The sequence below is a fragment of the Rhineura floridana genome, chromosome 6 (genome assembly GCF_030035675.1).
Source record: "Rhineura floridana isolate rRhiFlo1 chromosome 6, rRhiFlo1.hap2, whole genome shotgun sequence".
Taxonomy (NCBI): domain Eukaryota; kingdom Metazoa; phylum Chordata; class Lepidosauria; order Squamata; family Rhineuridae; genus Rhineura; species Rhineura floridana.
This window is the reverse complement of record NC_084485.1, coordinates 8,837,797-8,860,713: the sequence shown is the minus strand read 5'-3', so window position 1 is coordinate 8,860,713 and position 22,917 is coordinate 8,837,797. Positions and strand designations below refer to the sequence as shown.

Genomic DNA, 22,917 nt, shown 5'->3' with positions numbered 1-22,917 from the left:
TTGCGTTGCCTGTTTGTCTTTTAGTTGGCACTATAGATGTGGGCAAAGCCAGACTAATGTTCTGGGATCTTGGAGGACAAGAGGAGCTTCAATCTCTCTGGGATAAGGTAGGGATGACAGTTGTGCGTTTGCCTTGTCATGTTAATCATTTTGAGGAATTGGTCCCTCCTGAAACTCTTAACAAGTGATGTCCCCATTAATTGTGCTTCCTTGTCAGTGTAGGCAATCTACAGGGAACTGGATCCCAACTACGTTAGCTGAACGTAGTTCTTGTTGAAACCAATAGGACAAGTAAGTCGTGACTTAAGTCCCACCGACTTTATTGGGAACAAAGTTGAACTAAGGGCACAATCCACTCGTATTTATGCCGGGCTGAGGGGATTTGGATGTGGGGGACCACTGGCAGAGCCAGCAGAAGCCCCTCGCCAGCAGGGCTTCGGAGTCGTGGAGTCGGAGTCGGAAGCAATTTTGGGTGGAGTCGGAGTCGGTAGAAATGTACCAACGGCTTCAAAATAAATTTTGATTGACAAATTTTTTAAAATATAAATTCAGAATGTCAAAGAAGCTTCCCATGAAGTCAGCTGTATTTGAGCATTTCACCATAACTCAAGATGGAAAACATTTTGTGTGTCGGTGTATGACACAGGACCCAGATGAAGACAAATGCTGTGATGCCAAGATCAGCGCATATTCAGGCAGCGATAAAAATGCTCCTATGAGAGCTTCCAATTTAAAAAGACATTTACAGCCCTTTCCAGGGCTGTGGAGTTGGAAGCATTTTTGGGTGGAGTCGGAGTCGGACAGTAGAAAAATAGAGGAGTCGGAGTCGAAGGTTTGGCGTACCGACTCCACAGCCCTGCTCGCCAGGGCTCCACTGTGGTGGAGCTGGGACCCTGTCGGCTCAGCTGGGGATCCACCGGGGAAGTCTAGCCCAGTGGAAGTGGTGCTGCCGGGAGGCCTGAGAAAGGGGTGTTCTGGGGGGGGTGTTGGAGGAGGGGCTGAGGGGAGGGACTTATGCAACATCCAACTCCCATTCAGAGCAGTCCTGCGGGTCCCAATCTGGGCCAGAGTTACGGGAAAAAGGTCGGTCTAAGAAAATAAATTATAATGGAAGTCGATGGGGAGCAGTTTCTTGCCGGTAGGGGTATTTGTGAGAGCTGGCTTTTCCTTTTCCATTCTTGTGTACAGCTCCTGGCAGAGCCGATGTTCCGCCAGCAGCTCTTAAACAGCACATGAATGCTATGGAGCTTTGCACCAGCACCCCTTCCACCAGCTTCCTCAAGTTGGATTGCTCTGCTTGTCTGGATCCATCCCACAGTATCTTGTGACATTCAGGCAACACTCCAATCTTGCAAGGATATAAATTAGGCAATTGAAATATCATCTTTGTACAGTCTGACTCATTTCTTTGTGATAATGCTGGCCTCTGGTGGTTTGGGTCTCTTCCATCATAGCATTTTATCTTAGTTTCAACAATATAGTTATGCCAGCATAGTTCACATCCTTGCTTAGCCATAAAGCTGATTAGGTGACCCTGGGCTATCTTTCAGCCTAATAATCCTTTCACAGGGTTATTGTGAGGATATGCCACACTGAGTCTGGAGGGAAGAGGCAGGATATAAATGAAATAAGGGGGACGTTTTGGCATAGAATTGGAAGCAAGTTCAGTTAAGAGCGTCACAAGCAAGTGTTCAAAATGTAGTGTTGGTTGATCCTATAAAAATGATACTTTACCGTTCCTGTGAATTTTGTCCAGCATAGCCTCCTGATTTTGCTCTGTTAAAAGAGTTGATGTTCACTGATTTTATTTTATTTTTGTTCTAACAAAATTTAGAGACTGCTAAATAAAAAAAAAAACTTCCGTGTGGTTCCATAAAAAGAAAATACTGGTGAAATGAACAGACATAATAAAGTGTCAAAATATAGGATTATATTTAGTGTTAGTCCTACTTAGAGTAGACCCATTGAGATTAATGGACATGACTCACGTAGGCCCATGCATTTTAGTGGGTTTGCTTTGAGTAGAATTTAGTGGACTACATCCCATAGATAAAATCAAGAGTTTAAGAACAAAATCAAGACTAAGAACAAATATACATAATAAAAACTAGATATCTGGGCAGGCATGCTTGAAGAGAAAACAAACTGAAATACAATATAAGAAATAAAAGAAGCAATAAAAACAGAATTAAAATTCAGTAAGAATAATGTGGGCATGCCACAGACCACAGTTGGGGAGGCAATTGTGTGGGGCAGGCAGTGGGACATGGTGACACTCTAGTTTCACCTGTGTCTTTCTGGCCCTGTGATACCACACAATATGCTAGGGGGATAATCTGCCTTCACTCCTGTGCTTTGCTTTCAGTATTACGCAGAGTCCCACGGTGTCATCTACATTATTGACTCCACTGATGAAGAAAGGCTTTCAGAATCCAAGAGAGCTTTCGGTGAGTGTGCAGGGAGTTTTCCTGGAAGTGTATCTGTGTACCTCAGGGTGGTTTGGCTTTTTAAAACAGTTTGAAAAGAGCCGGGCCCATTCCTGTGACTTTGCCAGCAGCAAAGCAAAAGTGCAAGGCCCTCAGGAAGCCTAGAGATGTCCAAGCGATCCTCAGGAGCCCTCAAAATAAGCAGAGATGTGCTTTCTCATCTTATTTATTTATTTATTTATTTGTTGAATTTCTATACCGCCCGACTAGCGTAGCTCTCTGGGCGGTGTACAACAGAGGAATATAAATATACACAATAAAATCCAATAATTCGGTGCAAGGAACATGTATGTAGGCATCCACAAATCTAAAATCAGTTAAACATATTTAAAAGACTAAAATAGACTAAAATGCCTGAGAAAAGAGGAAGGTTTTAACTTGGCGCCGAAAAGATAACAACGTCGGCGCCAAGCGCACCTCATCGGGAAAACTATTCCACAGTTCGGGGGCCACCACTGAGAAGGCCCTAGTTCTTGTTATCATCCTCCGAGCTTCCCTATCTTGCAGTATTGCATCATTTTTAAAGTAAGTGGAGCTAGCTGGGTATATGATTGGCCTTTTCAATTTAGTTGTCCAAATAAGCAGACTCCCTATGTAACTTTCTTAACTGAACAAATAATCTCTCTTTGTCAAAAAGCCACAGGGCAGTTCACAACATAGTAACGTAGTGTTTTTTTTTTAATTCTATGGTTGTGGTTGTTGCGCTAAACATGTTGTAAACTGCTTTGACTTTTTAACAAAATAGCAGTATACAAATATATTTTATAAATAAATAACAACAAGCAGGATATAAATACATAATATTTTATTGTATGGATATTAAAACAGTGATATGAATAAAACTCATAAGAATAAGAAATACATAATAAGCAGCTGTGTCAAATTATTCACGAAGTCAACCTGGCAATAAACTTCACAACTCAACCTCTGTGAAATACAAGAGTTTAATAAGTTATTTACTCATCTCAGGTGCAATTATAAAATGAAATGCATATTTAACAATGGCAGCATTATGAAAAATGGAGCGGGGAAGGAATGAGCACCAGGATACCTAAACTATAGCAATGGTGTACAAACTCTTCACATGAGATGTTACTTTTCCTGGAGGGCCTCCCTTTCCTTATTTACCCTGAATCAGGGGTTCCCAGACTGGCCCGTGAGCTCCTGTCAGGTGGGTCTGCGTTAAATATTTACACTGATTTCAACTGTATTTTTACTGCTTCTTTAATTTCTTGTATTGCACTCTGAATTCTATGGAATGCAAACTGCAGTACAGGGAAATACGACAGAAGAAATAGGAGAAGCAACAAAAAAGAAAATTCAGAATCATACCGCATCAAGCACAGCTCAGTGCAGTTACTAGAGTAAAAAAAATCATGAAGTGGTCTGCCAAGACCCTCAGCGATTTTCAGGTTTCAGATAGTTAGATCAAAAAGTGTGATAAGGATCCCCTCTTGCCACTTCATTCTCCCCACAAAGGCATGTTTGTTGTGACACGCTTAGTCTGGCTCCCTGTCAATGGCCTGGTTCAGGACCGGGCCTATATGTGCAGCCTCCCAGAGAGGAGCTCCCGGCCACTTTGTTCCTCCCTGGTCCAGGGGTGGGTAACCCTTTCACCTCCACGAGCCAGTTCCTTATCGGGATCAGCCTCGTCGGCCAAATTTGACAGATGGGTGCAGCTGGCTGCCTGTCCATCACATGATATCATTGTGACATCATGCGACTGACAGGCACCTGTCGAAACCCTTTGTGGGATTTCCTAGCACCTGCTGCTGCGATGCGAGAGAGTAGCTCTTCTTTCTGGGAATTTGCACAGCGGCAGCAGGTGCTTGGCAACCCCGCTGGCTTCCTGCTCTTCCTGGCGGCAGCTTCTTTCTCTCCTTTGTCCTCCCCCCCGCCATCACTGCCACCAGAAGGGGAAGAAGGAAGCCAGCGCTTGCCACTGTTGGGGGAAGCACCAGAAAGCTTTTTTCCCTTCTCTTCCTTCCTGCATCATCTGAAGAGAGAGAGAAGGAAAGAACCTAGGAAGCGGCCTCTTGCTGAGTCAGACCATTGGTCCATCTAGCTCAGTATTGTCTGCACTGACTGGCAGTGGCTCTCCAGGGTTGTAGGCAGGAGCCTTTCCCAGCCCTACCTGGAGATGCCTTTGGGGGTTGAACCCGGGACCTTCCGCATGCAAGGAAGATGCTCCACCCACTGGGCTACGCAAGTCTTCCCCCCTTTCCCTTTTTAAGTTCCAGACAAGGAGATTCCAAGTGCTTTTCCAAGTCTCCCCCTCCCTGCTCACCCCCAATGTCAGTAAGTGAATGGGGGAAGGGGGGAGACTTGGGAAAGATGCTTTTGGGCTGCTTTGGTTGCGCAATCTTGGCCCCTGCTGATGGGGAGGTGTACTTTGGAGAAAATGGCTTTGGGGACCAAATGAGACCCCTTGGGGGGCCCTGATTGGGCCATAGGTCTCCCCCCTCCCCATTTTACTCCCCCATGCTCTGAGCTAAGCCACGGTTTGGGTTAGCGTGTTGTCCAGAGCTCGTGGTTCATCTCTGTCCTGGTTTACGCCGAGCTGCAGCAAGAACTTCACCCAATTCTCTTTCCCCTTTCTTGCCTCACAGAGAAGATGGTAACCAGTGAAGTCCTGGAAGGAGTCCCATTGCTGGTTCTGGCTAACAAGCAAGATGTAGAGGTGAACTCATTCTTTGTTTCAAAATGGTTCCCTAATTCCTGGCTTTTGTTATTATTTCTGGACCGCATTTCTGCCTGTTGCCCTCTAAAGTAGCCAGCAAAGTTGGACACAACTAAAACATCAAAGCGACAATAAGAGAGAACATAATGACATAAGAACTTGGCAGCATGAATCTGTCGAATAAAACAGAAAGCAATCACCAGTTTCCTTTCTGTAAAATAGAGGATGCTTTCATCTTTACACTGGTGTGTAATCAGTGGTCTCAGTTGTTCCCTCTCCAGCTGCTTTTATGGCTTTGTTCTTACCAGAAGTAGTTGCTGTGAGGTTCACATTTCACTGACTTCCAGGAAACATGGTCTGAACTGTTTCTACTCTGCCCTGCCTTTTATATATAAACCACAACAGAGTCCATGGCTGTTGGGAGTTCGTATTGGTCTAGTGTTAGGTGATCTCAAACCAGGAGAGGTCGTTGTTTAGTCTGCTGTACCCCGAAACAAGTTTCCATGCAGAGGAAGAGGGTACCCCAGTCTGGCTTGCGGCTCCCACTAACTCCAGTATGAGGAGCCAAACGCGACTTTCCTTCATCCATGGGAGTTCCAGTCCCGCCTTACAAGGCTTTAGCAAAGTTTCCCTAAAATTTCTTCCTTGAAACTGCAGTTTCCTTCTCTGTCTATCACGCCCCCTCTTGACTAAGAGCACAGTGAAAGTGCAGTTTTTGTTTCCCTGAGCTGGTATAACGCAGTGGGGAGGAGAGCCTGACTGGGAGTCCAGAGTCTGTGAGTTCAAATCCCCACTCGTGTCTCTTGGGCGTCAAGGGTCAGCTGAAGATCACCCCTACAGCGAGTGGCTCAGGGGTTACGTGCCCTGCCACTTGTGCAGCCGTGGGCAAGCTGCAGAGTCCCAAGGAGCCAGTTGCCCCCCAGCTGGCAGTTGCGGACAAGGAAGGGGCTGGCTTGTGCAGCTGTGGCAAGCTGAGCAGGCCCTAGCCAGCTGGGGAGGACTAGCCTCAGAGGGAGGCAATGGTAACCCCCTCTGAGTACTGCTTACCATGAACACCCTATTTGTAGGGTCGCCATAAGTCGGGATCGACTTGAAGACAGTCCATTTCCATTTAGATTTCAGGAATGATAGCTTAGCGTTGTCCTGGGAGATATGAGGGGGAAACTCAGGAGAGCTGAGGCAGGCAAACGTGATCTGCCCTCCGTTGGGCATCCAACGAGCAAGGTCCACACCCAAGGGGTTGGAACCGCCTCCCAAGACAGCCAGTGGGCAGCCTGAGTCCTGAGATGACCATTTGGATGGCAAAGAGGCCTCATGTCAGGTTCCTGCCAGGGGAGTCCTCATTAGAGGTGCTGGGAAGTCTCCTGCCTCCTGAGGAATCTAGTGAGAACAGGACACCTCACGGTAAAGAGAAATAATTGTGGACGAGCATGGCGTTCTTCAGGCAGGGAGCCATGCATCTGAAGGCTTGATACCCACAGCTGGCAATCCCCCGTGAAGATGCTGGGGTGTTGGGTACCCCCCACCACTGGAGTCATTCCCAGGACATTGCACTTTCAGAGAACTCCGTTTTCCACCTATCATTGAATCCCATCGATAATTATTATGCTTCTGTTGGTCAAGCATGATTGCATGATTTCGTGGCCTGTGGGAAGATCCCTTCTTCCCCCTTTTATTCTTCCAAGCTGTTTTGAAATGTTATGATCTAGTAATCGTGGACCACCAATTGGGAAGCCATGCTCTAACCTAAAGAGCCCCAAATGCTGCAACCTTTCCTCATAGGGTAGTTGCTGCATCCCCTTGATCATTCTGGTTGCCCTCTTCTGAACCCTTTCCAACTCGACAGTATCCTTTTTGAGGTGTGGAGACCAGAACTGTACACAGTATTCCAAATGCAGATGCACCATAGAATTGTATAATGGCATCGTGATAACAGCAGTATTATTTTCAGTTCCTTTCCTAGTGATCCCTAGCATGGAATTTGCCTTTTTCACAGCTTCGAAACACCGGGTCAACAGCTTCATTGAACTATCGTGATCCCAAGCTCTCATTTCTGGTCAGTCACTGCCAGTCCAGACCCCATGAGAGTATATGTGAAGCTATGATTTTTTATGCCCTGATGTGCATCATTTTATATTTGCTTACACTGAATTGCATTTGACATTTTACTGCCCAATCACTCAGTTTAGAGAGGCCCTTTTTGTTTTAATGACCCTGAACAACTTCATATCATCAGCAAACTGGGTCACTTCATTGCTCACCCCAAACTCTAGCTCATTTATGAACAAGTTAATAAGCCCAGGTCCTTGGGGGACTCCACTTTCTCCATCCCTCCACTGGTAGAGATGTCCATTTTTTCCTACTCCCTGCTTCCTGTTCTTTAACCAGTTCCTGACCCACAAAAGGCCTTCTCCTCTTATTCTACGTCTGCTAAGCTTACTCAGGGACTTTGCTGAGGTACTTTCTCGAAAGCTTTTTGAAAGTCCAACTACTCTGTGTCAAATGTCTATAGAGCTTGTACTTACAACTATCTCCGTATTGGATGCGCCACATTCCATGCTGCTGGAGAAAGACAGGCAACTCCAGGGTTGTCGTCAGCCCACCTGGACAGGGTGAAGGATTTGTTTTTGCAGTGATACAGTTAGGATTGCTTTTAAGTTGTACCTGTGAAATGACTCACATGCACAGACTTGTTTGATCATTGCAAGCACACCTGTAAAGCCACATGTCATACATGTTTAGTTGTCGGAGTGCTGGGATTAGGCATGTTTTCCTGCCTGGTGATAGATGTGGGTTTACTGGGCCATAACGTAGGAAGCCAACCCTCTAATGGTGAACCAGAAAACAAGTGCATTCAAGGCAAAATTTAAAGCAGGGATGGGGAACCTGTGGCCCTCCAGATGTTGCTGGACTACAGCTTCAGTCACCTCTGGTCCTTAAGCATGAATCCAAAAATGTAAAATGGAAATGCACTGCCTTCAAGTCGATCCCGATTTATGGCGGCCCTGTGAGTAGGGTTTTCATGAGGCTGAGAGGCAGTGACTGGCCCAAGGTCACCCAGTGAGCTTCATGGCTGTGTGGGGAATTGAACCCTGGTCTCCCAGGTCGTAGTCCAACACCTTTACATTAATCTTTCTTCAGTTCTGGCTGTATTGAATGGAATTTGTAAGTAAACAAGCACAGGGGTGAAAGTTTCCATCCTTTCTGATGCCTGGCTCTGGCACCCAGTTTCCTAGGAATTCTGATGGAGTTTGTCTCCCCTTTTCATGGTGGTGCAGGTTGGGGCTGATGAGGGTAGTAGTCCAAAACATCTGGGATTGGCATAGTGGCCCTTTTTAATCCCAACTGCTGCAGTGCCTCACATTGTCCTCCAGGGGGAGCCAGGCACTTGTTGAAAACTAGGGTTAACCTACAGGACCACTAAGCTCTGCAAATTGAATATCTCTTCCATTGATGTCCCCAGTTTTCTGTTGCGTTCCTGATTTTTTTCCCACAGCCCTCACAATAACTATACTTACTATTAACAAGAACCAGCGAGCTTCTTGTGTACAATAAAGACAAAACTGATTTTTTGTGATAGGACTTTTTGTGGACTAGAGCCCACTTTCATTGGATGCATGAAGAATTACCCTTGGCTGGCTGATAATATGTGCGCACAAGTATAGAGAAAAATTGTAGATAGTCAAGCCAAATGACCATGATATGGAGAAGGTGAACAGTCTGATGATCCTTTGCATAAAAAAGTCACAGACTTGTACCTCTGGCATTTCATTCTTGGTTGGTATAGCACCATTAATCTGTATCCTGCAGATACCATCTTATCAGGAGGTTTGTTCTGTATAATATAGGAAACGGACCTTTAGTGTGGCAGCACCTACCCTGTGGAATTCCCTCTCTTTGAATATCAGACAGGCGCCATCTCTGCTATCTTTTTGGTGCCTTTTGAAGACTTCTTTGTCAACAAGCCTTTTAAGTTGAGAGCTATCCCAGTCTGTGTCTGTGTCAGAATTGCTTAATATGTTTTTTAATAAGGTTTTTAACCCTTTTTTAAAAGTTTTTAAAATGTTTTTAACGCTGTTTTGTCTTAATGTATTTTAAGATTTGTTTTTATGATGTTTTAAAGTGTTTTTAGTGCCTTGTTTGCCACCCTGGGCTCCTACTGGGAGGAAGGGTGGGATACAAATTAATTAATTTAATAATAATAATAACAACAATTAATAATAACAACAATTAATAATAATAATAATAATAATAAAAGTGCATGAGGTCAGATAATACTGAGCATGGGCAGGGGACCTTGAAGGCTTCCAACTTTCCAATTTAGACAGCTGGGTTGTTCTGCTCATGCGTCAGGATCCCTTGTGTGGGAGCCACAAGCAGGGGGCATTGTCAGCCCTGTGCAGTGGAAGCCTCCCCACAATGCTGGAGGTGGAAAGGAGCTACCAGAGAAAGAGGAGTCGCATGTGCTCATCACAGGCCTGATTGCAGGCAGGCATGGGGACTAGTGGCTTGTGCCAAAGGCTTCATGGAAGAGGGCGGATATTCAGGGGGGATTTGAAGGAATCGGGGAAGTGAAGCGGCTTTCACGCAGGTATTTCGAGAAGCTACTCCAAGCAAAAGGGGGCAATGAGGGAGAAAGAGCAGCTTCTTTTAAGGGGATTTTTTATGGCCTTTTGGCTTCAATACTTACAGTTTCTCTGTGTGTGTGCACATACATATTTGTGCACTTCATTTCACGTGGATTGTAACTCATCAGGCACAAGAGGCAGTGGGGGCTGGGGTCTCCATGTCATTGGGGCTGTGGAATCCGCTCTGGGTTTTTACTCTGAACTGTCCAAGATGCTTCAGCTTTAGCTCCTTGAAAGGTCAGACTAAAACCTGGAGCGGATTCCACTGCCCTACTGACATGGAGCTGCCACTGACAAGAGCTTATGCCCTAATGAACTTGTTACCCAGACAATTTATTTTGTCAGCTAAAAGTCTTTGCAGTTTTGCCAGGGCTATTCTTGGAGATAAGGAGATAAACCATACACTTTAAAAACTCCAGAATGAAATGTGTCTCTCGTCAAAGCAAAGAGCAATCTTCTTCTTTGGAATTCTACTCTCCTGTCCTTTTGGCATGCCACATCTCTTATTCATGATTCTGGATTCCTTTGTGCTTGTTTCAGAGATTCCACTCCGGTTGACGTTATGCACGTTTCTGTTATGAATTGCCCAAAAAGATGTTGCATTGAGTTTGGGAGGGCAATGAAGTCCAGCTTCTGTGGAATGTGAGGCAGAAGCCTCAAGGCATTTTGGTACCAGGCTCGCGCGTGCCTACCCATCAGTATATGAGCTTGCACAGAGGACTTTAGGGTGATTTCTGTCCTATGGGGTGTCTGGCAAATATTTAAGCCTGGAGGAACATCGCAGGCGACTGTGACAGGGGCGCTTTAGTTCATAAGTGCACGTCTGAAGGAAATTCAACCGCACTGCTCCAAGCTGTGGATGTTGGCCATTCTTCTCGGTCCTGCTCCTTTTGTGTAGCAAATTGGGGTGGTATGTCCACTTAAGCATAGAGGTTGGGGTACCATTTTTAAATGCTCTCCCATGTAAAATGCCTTATCTGAAGAATACTTAACACAGCAGGGAGAAAGAAGGTGTGCTTTGCTTTTCATTTTCACACAGAGGATCATTCAGAAATAATATCCCTCACCTGACTGAAGTGATGCAGTCTACTTGACTCAATCCCGCCATTTGTGCTACATGTGTAGATCCAGGCTCAGTGAATTTTAATTCTATTAAACTGGTGTTCCACTGTTCCTCACAAAGGAGCCCAGGGTGGCAAAAACATCTGTTAAAAAAATACAGTTACAAACAAAATAAAAATATTTAAAACATGTAACAATTGTTTAAAACATCTAAAAACTCCTCGGAAGGCGTAAACCATATTTTTATTGTCTTGGAGAGGCGCACTCTGGAAAAATGTATTGTTTTTTAATTGCTCCATTCCCTAGAGCTGCTTCTGGCCCCGCTCCTCTCTGTGTCCTGGAAGTGCCCCCACCCTGCCCACAGCAGGTCAAGCTTCACAGTCATGTGTCAGATCTTTATCCTCTATTCCGGGGGTCTTAATACCGTGCTTCTTTTTTGCAATGCCACTGTAGGTTTCTTTTGAAGGAGTCAGGTACGTCATGAAGTCACAAATGTTACTTTCTGTGTGGATGGCAGCTTACCTTTCGTTGTATCCAGCAAAGTCATCCCATTGGCACAAGAACTTCCCCTCCCCTGTCTGTGTCCGCTCCCCCCCTCCGCAAGTACTCCAGGGGGTTGGAGCTCCACGATGTTAGAGAGGTTTGGGGAAGGCGTACGTTAATTGAAGATTTGGTCTGCTGTGTATTTAGCAAAGTGGCCTTTATAAAAACCATAACTGGCCTTTGTGTTTAGTAATAATGGCTTGCTTAATTTCTGGCTTGTTTTCATTTTATGGAAAGAAAAAATAATAATTGTAACCTGATAATGCTTTTCTAGGATGAAAGCCAAAAATAATTGTTCTGGTGAACAAAAACAAGGTACGCTGTGTTGGTCCCTAAAAAACTCCCAAATTCACAGGCACTATGTTTCTTTGATTAGGACTAATCAGAGTGCAAAAAAAAGTACACAAGTTCTCTAGACCTCTTCTTTAGTTGGATGTTATGCAAAAGCTGCCAGGGCCTGCTGAATTAGGCGCCGGCTCTTCCCTGGACTTGGTGGGAGCTCAGCCGCCACCTCTGGTTCTGTGCAGGGGCTTTCTGTGTCTTGCATTGGATCTTAGGGTGCCATGACCCCCTGAAGACCGTAGCTCAGTGTCAGAGCATCTGCCTTGCATGCAAAAGGTTCCAGGTCCAATCCCTGGCATCTCCAGGTAGGCCTGGGACAGACTCTCTGCCGGAAACCCTGGAGAACCACTGCCAGTCTGCTGAGCTAGATGGACCAATGGTCTGACTCGATATAAGGCAGCTTCCCATGTTCCTGGATCTGCCTGCTCTGTCTCACTGTCCATTGACACAGCCTGCTCTTCTGTAACATTTGCTTTGGGACGCACCGGAGCATCCTTGGAAGAGGATTCTACCAGTGGGAGCATGACAATTATGATATCGTAAGAGGTGTCCAAATCACTAGTTTTGAAAGGTTCAGACGAATCATATCGAAACACAGACCAAAACCCATTTCTTGATCTCAGGAGCCATCATGCCAAGTTTGGTGGTGAAATCTTAAGAGGTGTACGAATGCATAGAAGACAACTTTCCAAAATAGGAAGATTTATTATCACTGTTGAGTCTGGAAACCCAAAGTCATAGGACTTCAGTGACGTTAGCTGATGTGTCAGGGAAATGGATATTATGTCATTGGCATCGGCCCTGCTGAATATGGCATTTCTTAGGCATTGTGTGATGTTTGTTGAATATATACAGCATGCTGCTTTGTCTGTGGAGCAGTTTGTGACTGTGTGTGCGCGTCTTACGCTGTTCCATTAGCTACCCAGTGGTGAGCCAGTTTCTATCCCTGTGTCCTTAGCTGGCATTGAGGTTTACATGGGAAGGAATGTTTCAGACTTGAGTTCCAAGCATTCTGTGTCAACCCAGCCTCCAAAAACCTAACGCTAAAGATTTTATTTATAAAATTAATGACAGACATAAGAGGCAGATTTGGAAGCCTGGCAGTTGTATTCAACTAACCTTTACTCAGAGCTGACCCACTGAAATGAATAAACCTAAGTTAGCTGTTAGTCATTCAGTAGAGAGCCAGTGTGGCGTAGTGGTTGGAGTGTTGGACTATGACCTGGGAGACCAGGGTTCGAATCCTCACACAGCCACGAAGCTCACTGGGTGACCATGGGCCAGGCACTGCCTTTCAGCCTCAGAGGGACGCAATGGTAAACCCTTTCTGAATACTGCTTACCATGAAAACCCTATTCATAGGGTTGCCATAAGTTGGAATCGGCTTGAAGGCAGGCCATTTCCATTTCAGTCGTTCAGTGGGTCCGCTGTGAGTGAACATTAGTTGAATGCAACCCTGAGTCTTTGATCATAAGGCAGTAATATTATCCCATCTCCATTTGCATTCAGAGTTCTGCTTGTGTCCTTTTGGAAAGCTAAAACGGTTTAGTATCTGTGTGTCTTACAGGACTACCTCTGCCTGTATGAACCTGCCACATGCTTCACGTATTGGAGGAGATCCTGCTCTGCATGCTACAGCCGTTGGAAGCATAGCTGCTTAAGTGTGCAGGGTAGAGCTGCCTTAGCGATGCCCACGCTTTGGAACTTCCTGCCTCAGGAGATCTGTCTGACTCCTGCTCTGTGCCTTTTTAACTAAAAACAAAATTGCTCCACAGAATCTGGTTATGACCATGGGACTGGATGGCTTTAAAAAGGGAATTAGACAAATTCATGGAGGAAAAGAAGTCTATCCATGGCTGCTACACATGATGGCAAAGTAGTGCAGCAGCTAGGGGATTGGACTAGAACCTGTCAAATTCCCACTTGGCCATGAAGCTCACCTTGGACCAGCCACTGTCTCTTAGCCTAAACTGCCTCATAGTGTTGCTGTGAGGATAAAATAAGGAGAGGGAGAAGCATGTATACTGCCTTGAGCTCCTTGGAGGAGAGGTGGGCACAAATTTAGTTAATTAATCAACCATATGGAATCTCCAGTATAAGCAGTGCTACACTGTAGTCCCCAAAACCATGTGCCAGAATAAATTTGTTAGCCTTTTAAACTGTTGCAAGATTCCTTGTTGATCTTACTGTATTGTTGTTTTGTTGGTACAACATTTAATTTTAATTTTGCTGCTGCTGCTGCTACTATGACAAAATAATATTTAGTAACAGAGGGCTGGGCACATGACATTTCTCTCCACTGCAGCACGGGCTCTCATGCTCCCATGGAGAGGGTGTCTGGTTTGGCGCTGGACAAATTCACATCCTGGTACTCTCAGCCTACGTTACCTCACAGAGTTGTAGTGAGCGTGCCTAAGCTGAGAGTGCACTTGGTTCATCGAAAGATGTGATCAGAATTGCAGGTGAATGTCTCACCGGTTTTTGGCTTTGGTTTCTGAGCCTCTTCCAGGCAGTACTTTCTTCCAGGTATCCTTGACGCTGGCTTTCTGAGGGTGATCTTTCTTGTGTCATCCTGACCGGATACTCAAAGCGCTTGGCTTCATTTCAGTGCCCACTAGGCTAAGGTTGCGTGCCATGTGCTGGATGGAGTTCCTTCAGTGCAAGTTCACCTAATGTAAATATTGCATCAGGGAGTTCTTCCTTCCTGTTGCTGTTCTTTGGAGCTCTGGGGTTTCTCTAAACATTGTCTGATTTTTGCACTTAAACTTTAATGACATCCCTCCATCCCCACGCCCAGGCTATGACATGGCTTAACCCAGATGTGAGGATTCCTCCTCTTCATTATCCCGGCAATGCTGCCACCATTTATGGAGGCTTCTTTTTAGATCTCTGCTATTGCTTATTTATTGTCCAGCCCTTTCCCCACTGCCTCATACTGAGTCAGACCCTTGCTCAGATCTAGCGCAGTGCTGTCTACCTTGACTGGCAGCAGCTCTCTGGGGTTTCAGGCCAGGGTCTCTCCCAGCCCTGCCTGGAGATGCCTTTGGGGATTGAAGCTGGGACCTTCTGCATGCAAGGCAGATGCTCAACCACTGAGCTATGGCCTTTCCCCGAAATGCACCTTTCTTCTCTCCTCCCCTCACCCCACCAAACAAGCCCTCTTAATATCTCACACAGCTTAACTGCAGCCATCAAAAGCCAGCCTGAATAAAATGTTTTGGAGTACTTTACAAGGTTGTTGTAAGGATGGCAGAAATAATGTTTGTGCAGCATTTTGAGAACATTCCGTTGTGGCAGACAGAAGGATAAACCCCCATCGTACGCTGCTGAGGGATCTGAAGCTCTTGCTGCCCTTGCTACGTTTGAATGTATAGCTTTTAATCGTCAGTCTCACTTGGATACTTGTTTGAACATATGGACTGCATATATTAAACTGTACTGTTACGTTAGGATCGAGCACATGTTTTTATTGCCAACACAGTTGGCTGTGTTTCTTTTTTCTATTTAGAAAAATAAAATACAAAAATAAAAGTTAAAAGTTGGCACACACATTTTCAGTGTGCATAGACAGGGTACTGTGCTGTCAGCCTTAAGCTATGCTAGCAGTGTTCCCAGTCACATGGAGCCCTGTCACCGAAAGGGTGCTTGTTGCAGATATGCACGTTGTTCAGGGAGCAGGGAAGAGACCTGCTGCTGGTCATCTGTTGTGCATGTGGGGAAGAGCCCTAATGACTAAAAGGAGCTTATAATTCCATCGCTTCTAAAAGACGAGCAAACTCGTGCTTTGGCAAGGCTCCTAGATAGCGTTGCACACTTGCAGAACAGGTGCCAAGGAATCCTTTCCCTGTTGCATCTGGCAATGAAACTGGGCACAGTGATTTTCAAGGTCCTTGTGGTTCTGTGTAGTACACAATGAACAGCTCCGAGACCTAACCGTCAGAGCCCTGAGCCTTGGCTTGTGAGTCCAGGAGAACCCACTGCAGGCAGACCGAGGAGGTGCTTTGCAAGAGGGCACGTCTCTGATTTTTCTTCCTCCCATAGAACTGCCTCTCGATTCCCGACATCAAGACTGCATTTAGCGACTGCATCAACAAAATTGGGAAGAGAGACTGCCTGGCCCAAGGGTGCTCGGCTCTCACTGGGTAAGTACAGAAAGGCAGCCTGTCAGCATTCTGATGGAGTGCAGTGATGGGAGAGGGGTGGATATCGTTATGGGTGGGGTAAAGAAGAAGAAAGATTCGTCCCGGTCTTGTGTTCATGCGGTAAGGAGGAGATGCCAGCCCTGGCATGTGGTTGCGCAGTCTGACCTAAGAGCGGAAGCTGCTGCTGCTCTTGCTGTCTCTTATCATTTGAACAAACCAAAAGCCATGGTTTTCTGTGGGAGGCTGCATCCCTGAGGCTGCCGCAGCTTAATGGCTGAGGCTAGTTCAAATCTCAGCTGTGAATTCACTGGGGGGGCCCCCTTAAGATCACCTAGTGACCTCTGTGGGTTGGTAAGGAATGGCAGTGAAGGAGACATTCCAGTTTATGTAAGTGGGAGGCAGCCATGGGTGAAGAATAAAGGAATGCTTAAGTCATACTTGTCAATTAGCTCACAAAAGTGAGTAATATGCAAAAATACTGCTTTAAAAGAAATGGGGCTGCCACAGCATCTGATTGTCCTGATGCACAACCTGTACTCTGGACAAGAGGCTGCTGTAAGGGCAGAATACGGAGAAACCGATTGGTTCCCCATTGGAAAGGGTGTGAGATGGGGTGAATTTTATCTCCTTATTTGTTTAATGTATAGGCAGAACATATATGGAAAGTGGGTTTGGATCAAGATGAAGGTGGTGTGATGACTGGAGGGAGAAATATCAATAATTTAAGATATGCAGACGATACCATACTACTAGCAGAAACTAGTAATGATTTGAAACAAATGCTGATGAAAGTTAATGAGGAAAGCACAAAAGCAGGACTACAGCTGAACGTCAAAAAGACTAAAGTAATGACGACAGAAGATTTATGTAACTTTAAAGTTGACAATGAGGACATTGAACTTGTCAAGGATTATCAACACTTTGGCAGAGTCATTAACCAAAATGGAGACAACAGTCAAGAAATCAGAAGAAGGCTAGGACTGGGGAGGGCAGCTGTGAGAAAACTAGAAAAGCTTCTCAAATGCAAAGATGTATCACTGAATACATGGTGAGGGGGTTTGAGAGTGTCGAAGAAGCTGAGAGCAATGCCATCAGGAGTGTAGACCAAGAGGCTAGACTAGCAGGGGCACCCAAGGCAGAATGGTCAAAGCTGAGACACCAGACTAAGATGCATCCAAACTCAGAGGAAGGCAATGGTAAACCACCTCTGAAAATCTCTTACCACGAAAACCCTATGAACAGAGTATCCAAAATGCAACACGAGATAGTGCTGGAAGATGAGACCCCCAGGTCAGAAGGCACTCACTGAGCTACTGGGGAAGAACAACAGACAAATACGAGTAGCACTGTGACTAATGATGCAACTGGGTCAGAGCTGAAAGGAGTCCATAGTTGCATGACGCATACAATAGAAACATGGAATGTGAGAAGCATGAACCAGGGAAAGTTAGAAATTGTCAAACAAGAAATTGAATGTATCAACATAATACTTGGCGTGAGTGAATTAAAATGGACAGGAATGGGACATTTTCATTCATCAACTACAAAATATTTTATGCAGGAACAGATAAATTAAGATGAAATGGGGTTGCTTTAATAGTGAGAAGTGATGATTAGGAGCTATAACGCTAGGCCTGAGCAAGTGATATCAATGAAACTCAACAGGAAACCTATTAACATAACCATCATCCAAGTCTATGCTCCAACGGCAAACACAGAGGAAGAGGAATTGGAGAGATTTTACACAGAAGTACAGGAAGAAATTGATCACACACCAAAACAAGATGTGCTGATAATCATGGGGGGACTGGGATACAAAAGTAGGGAACATAGAAGATGTAGGAATTGTGGGGAAATGGGCCTTAGGAGATAGAAATGGAGCAAGAGAAAAACATTGAATTCTGCAAAACCAATCTGTTTCTAGGAAACACATTATTTGAGCATCCGAAAGAAGAAGACTGTACACGTGGACATCATCAAATGGTCAATATAGGAATCAATTGATTATATAATTGGTAGCGGAAGATGGAGAAGTTCCATACTTTCTACGAAAACAAGACCAGGAGCAGACTGTGGTACAGATCATGAACTGGTCATATCAAAATCAGAGTAAAGCTAAAGAAGAACAACAAAACAATCATAACGCCAAGTTACAATTTAAATAACATCCCAGAAGCATATAAAGATCAAATAAGGAACAGAATTGAGGTTTTAAACTTAGTTGGATTGAGGTCAGAGACATTATCAGGGAAAAATGCAAAAAGACAGTACCTCTCGTTAAAAAGAAAGACCTCAATGGATGACTGACTGAAGAAACTCTTAAAATGGTTAAAGAAAGAAGGAAAGCAAAAGGAGATAGAAATACGGTCAGAACCCTAAATGCAATAATACAGTGACTAGTATGTAGGGGCAAAAAGAACTATTACAACAGCTGTTGTGTAGAAATAGAAGAGAACAATAAAAAGGTAGAACAAGAGCTTTATTCCAAAAGATTAGAGAAATTAAAAGAAAATGTAAACCAAGAGTAGGGATGTTGAATAATCAACAGGAGAACACACTGACTGACCGAGATGAAATACAAGGAAGATGGAAGCAATACACTGAAGAACTCTATAAAAGAGATGCAAGGATGACAGATTTATTCATGGAGGAACCGTATGACAAACCAGAAATCTTAGAATGTGAGGTGGAAGCTGTTTTAAAATACTTGGAAGAAACAAATTACCAGAAATAGATGGCATACAGCAAAGCCTGTGATTGTGACGATCATGAAAAACTATGGAATACTTTAAAAGAAATCAGGGTGCCACAGCATCTAATTGTTCTGATGCATAACCTATACTCTGGACAGGAGGCTACTGTAAGGACAGATCATGAAGAAACCGATTGGTTCCCCATCGGAAATGGTGTGAGACGGGGGTGTATTTTATCACCCTATTTATTTAATCTATATGCAGAACATATCATATGGAAAGCGGGATTGAACCAAGATGAAGGTGGTATGAAAATTGGAGGAAGAAACATCAGTACTTTAAGATATGCAGACGATACCATACTACTATCAGAAACCAGTAATGATTTGAAACGAATTCTGTTGAAAGTTAGAGGAAAGCACAAAAGCAGGACTACAGCTGAACGTCAAGAAGACTAAAGTAATGACAACAGAAGATTTGTGTAACTTTAAAGTTGACAATGAGGATATTGAACTTGTCAAGGATTATCAATACCTTGGCAGAGTCATTAACAAAAATGGAGACAATAGTCAAGAAATTAGAAGGTTAGAACTGGGGAGGGCAGCTATGAGAGAACTAGAAAAGGTCCTCAAATGCAAAGATGTATCACTGAACACTAAAGTCAGGATCATTCAGATCATGGCATTCCTGATCCCTACGGATGTGAAAGTTTGGACAGTGAAAACAGTGGATAAGAGAAGAATCAACTCATTTGAAATGTGGTGTTGGAGGAGAGCTTTGTGGATATCATGGACTGCGAAAAAGACAAATAAGTGGGTGTTAGAACAAATTAAACCAGAACTATCACTAGAAGCTAAAAATGATGAAACAGGCTATACTTTGGAAACATAATGAGAAGACATGATCATTCACTAGAAAAGGCCGTAATGCTGGGAAAAGCAGAAGGGAGGAGAAAAAGAGGAAGGCCAAACAAGAGATGGATCGATTCCCTAGAGGAAGCCACAGACTTGAACTTGCAAGATCTGAACAGGGTGGTTCATGACAGATGCTCTTGGAGGTCATAGATTCATAGGGTCGCCACAAGTCGTAATCTACTTGAAGGCACATAGCACACACACACATTTGCATGCTGGCTACAGAGAGGGGGAAGCACCTTCTCCTGGAGCCAGCACAGAAGCCGAAGCTTCTACCTCTTTTGATACCTATTAAGAAAAATGCCTTCTGAAGTAGACTTGTGGAGGAGGGACAGAGGGATCAATCTCCTCCCCCTACTCCCTCCATCAGCCTAGTGTGTTTCGATGCTGGTTGTGGAATAAGAACCTTTCATGAATACAGTGGAGACCAAGCAGGCTGGGAGGAGGGAGCAGGCTGGCTTTCCTTCACTCGCCTACATGGAACACCTGGTCACCTGTGGCAACCCAGCAAGTTGTTAAATACAAGGCTAGGGTGAACCGGAATAAAAAATTGTGCAGCCTTGAATTTGTGTGCCCTGGGGCACCAAGAGCCCCTGCATGTTAGCATGTACTCCAAACACTTCTACATTATTTATTTATTTATTAGATTCATATCCCGCCCTCCCTCCCAGTAGGAGCCCAGGACGGCTTTATGGATGGAGAGACCAGGGAATGGAAAATGGGGGCTGTGAGGAGACACCAGAGGGTCATGGGAAGGATTGCTAAAGGTGGAGAGACGCTGATGGCAATGATAAGGTGTGTCCCCATTCTGTCTTCTTTTTTTCTTTTGGTCCTCAGGAAAGGAGTGAACGAGGGAATCGAGTGGATGGTGAAGTGCATGGTGAGGAATATCCATCGCCCCCCGAGGCAAAAGGACATCACGTAGAGAGCCGTTGAGGAACTGCGCACTGGACACCTTTGTCCCACACAGACTTGCTGCTCTTTCACTTTCTTCCTGTCATCCTCCTCCTCTCCCCCTGCAAGGAGATTCCCAGAACTGGCGTGGGCTCAAGGCACAAATGTCCTCTTTTGGTGTCTCACAAGAGAACGCCTTAATGGGGGAGGCGCCAGGCCAAAGTTGTGATCTCTGCTGAGCCCTTCAGGGGTGTAATCCTCACCTTTGCTTTGGAATTGGTGCCCCCGCAAATGCACAGGGCTTAGGCCCCTCCTGTGTGGCTTTCACCTCTGGGACTAACGATTCTTAGGAGGGCTTATCAATAATCGAATGGAAATGGGGGCTTGGAATTGACTGGGGGAGTCTCACTTTCCTGTTGCCATTGAAGCTGTTTTCTAAAAACCTAGATGGCATCCGTAACTTTGGCCAAGTGTGTTTGTAAGGCAAAGAGGGATGTGATGTGGGCGATGGCTGTTCCTTTGTAACAAAACATTTTACAAACCTTGTGGTGTGACCAAGGCACTGCTGGGGTTATTGGCCCTACTTCTAATCTTATTCATGTTCACATTGAGCAGCTTTGGCCATGCTGGTGCCCTGTGGATGTTTTGGAACACAAGTCCCATCCACCCCCTCCAGTGCAGTGCACGGGAGCCTTGGTCCAAAACATCTGGTGCGTGCCACCATGAGCAAGGTTGATGTACAGGGACAACATTTTTTCATTTCCAGTAGGTTTTTCTGCCTTTATCTGCAGCGTAGCAGAGATGAAAGCCAGAGGCTGCAGCATGATGTGCATTCCCACAATGGGCTGTGCTAGATGGAAGCTATCTTTGGAAGGTATCTTGCCTCTCTCTCAGTTAAATGGAGAAAATAGCTGGCAATTTTTCTGTAAATGGCTGGCACCTAGATGATCTGCGCACTTTCTAGGATGCATAGAGACCAGACAGGGATGATTGTTTCAATAAAGTTTCATATTCCTCTGCATAACTTTGCTTTCTGGGGAGAATTTATGGCTACTCTTAACACTCCAGCAGAGCCGCACAATGCCCCCTTTTATGGATGAAGGAGGTCACTTATTGCAACCTTTGCAGCCTTTGGCTCCTGTTTTATCTGAATTATTTGTTCATTTATGGAACAAATGGCCTATGGAATGACCTCCCTCTAGGGCAGCCTTCGACAGCTGTCTGGGGCAGATGTGAGTTGTAGTCCAAAATATCTGTAGGGTACTGGCTTGGTGTAGGCTGCCCTAGAGGCATGACTGATGTCATCGCGCTTGTCATTTTGGCGTCCAGTGAAACCTTTCTGTTTGCCCAGGCTTGGGGGTGGGGATAGGGGATTAGAAATTCCATCACTGATGCAGCTGAGGAGCTGAGATATTAGTTCCCTGGCTGTTTCCCAAAAAGATGCTGTATTTGTATCTGCTTTTATAAATTGTGCTATGTTGGTTTTATTCTGCTATAACTCCCCGTATGATGAAGAGTGGGCTAGAAATCCCCTTTATAAATAAAACGTATGAAAATGATTTTTATCCCACACTTCTGCCAAAAAAGGCTTCTGGAGTGGCTTACAGATCAGTACAAACAAATCATGTCCTTGCCTTCAGTATAACAATCTAAAAATGGAGGAAAATGGAGTAACGAGGCAGAAGAAAGAGGAAAACTCGGGTGCAACTTCTTGGTTGCAAGCTCTTCTAATGACCAGCTGGCACGGAAAAGTTCAAGGAGAAGCAGAACCAAAAGTTGGTGGTCTTTCAGCAGCACCAATGGGAGTGGTCCATTCTTGCTCCTCTTCTGTGCTATAGCCTCATACAGTGACTGCTGGCAGGGGAAGAGTCTGGCTCTCAGCAAAGCTGGTGATGCATCTGAATTAGAAAGCTTATCACCATTGACCTTTCTGACTTACAGCCTCTGTTCTCCTGTTGGGTCAAATGTGGGTTACATTTCCAGGCTGATGGCCATCTAAGGGAGGTGTTCTATCAAGGACCTGTCAAAATTCTTTGTTCAGATCCTAATTACTGGTTAAAGGTCAGCGTCATGCATATTTTTAAAAAAATATCCCTTTCCTGGGCTGTTGCAGCCAAATCAATTCCATCCTAAAGCTTACACCGGTGTGAACATTTCAGATTCCTCCAGCGAGACTTCATAGAAGTATTTCTTCCAGTAACTTGTACATGCGTTCATGTTTAACACACAAAGAGCATCTAGTTCCAGGCTTCGTTCTGTAGATTGGCTGCGTCAGTGGAGGGCGTACATCATGTAATCAGAAGAGCCTCATTTTTGACAGCATCACAACAAACCAAAGTTGATGAATAAACCTTGGAGAAACTTCCAGCTGGAATGTAAGAATGGATAGAAGCAAAGAGGGAAGTTTTTCTAGATCAAGTTTTCATGTGACACTGGCTGACTTAAAGTTTTCCAGCAATGTCTGAGTGCTGTGGCACATACCTTTCTCTCTTTTTAAAATGCATATATGACATGTACATTGAATTAATGCCAA

At 44.8% G+C, this 22,917-nt stretch overlaps 1 protein-coding gene across 2 annotated transcripts in view; it reads left to right on the top strand.

The window, feature by feature from the left end:
• ARFRP1 (ADP ribosylation factor related protein 1) overlaps positions 1-22,126 on the top strand; it is a 32,711-nt gene extending 10,585 nt beyond the window's left edge. The window contains exons 4-9 of one of the 2 annotated variants that reach the window (XM_061630944.1): positions 25-107; positions 2,366-2,447; positions 5,096-5,166; positions 7,163-7,222; positions 15,783-15,883; positions 20,328-22,126. In XM_061630944.1, the coding sequence (XP_061486928.1) occupies positions 25-107; positions 2,366-2,447; positions 5,096-5,166; positions 7,163-7,222; positions 15,783-15,883; positions 20,328-20,415 (485 nt within the window). In that variant the 3' untranslated portion in view covers positions 20,416-22,126. The remainder of the gene's footprint in view (positions 1-24; positions 108-2,365; positions 2,448-5,095; positions 5,167-7,162; positions 7,223-15,782; positions 15,884-20,327) is intronic. The other variant, XM_061630945.1, reaches the window with a different exon arrangement.
• Positions 22,127-22,917: the final 791 nt, after the last annotated feature.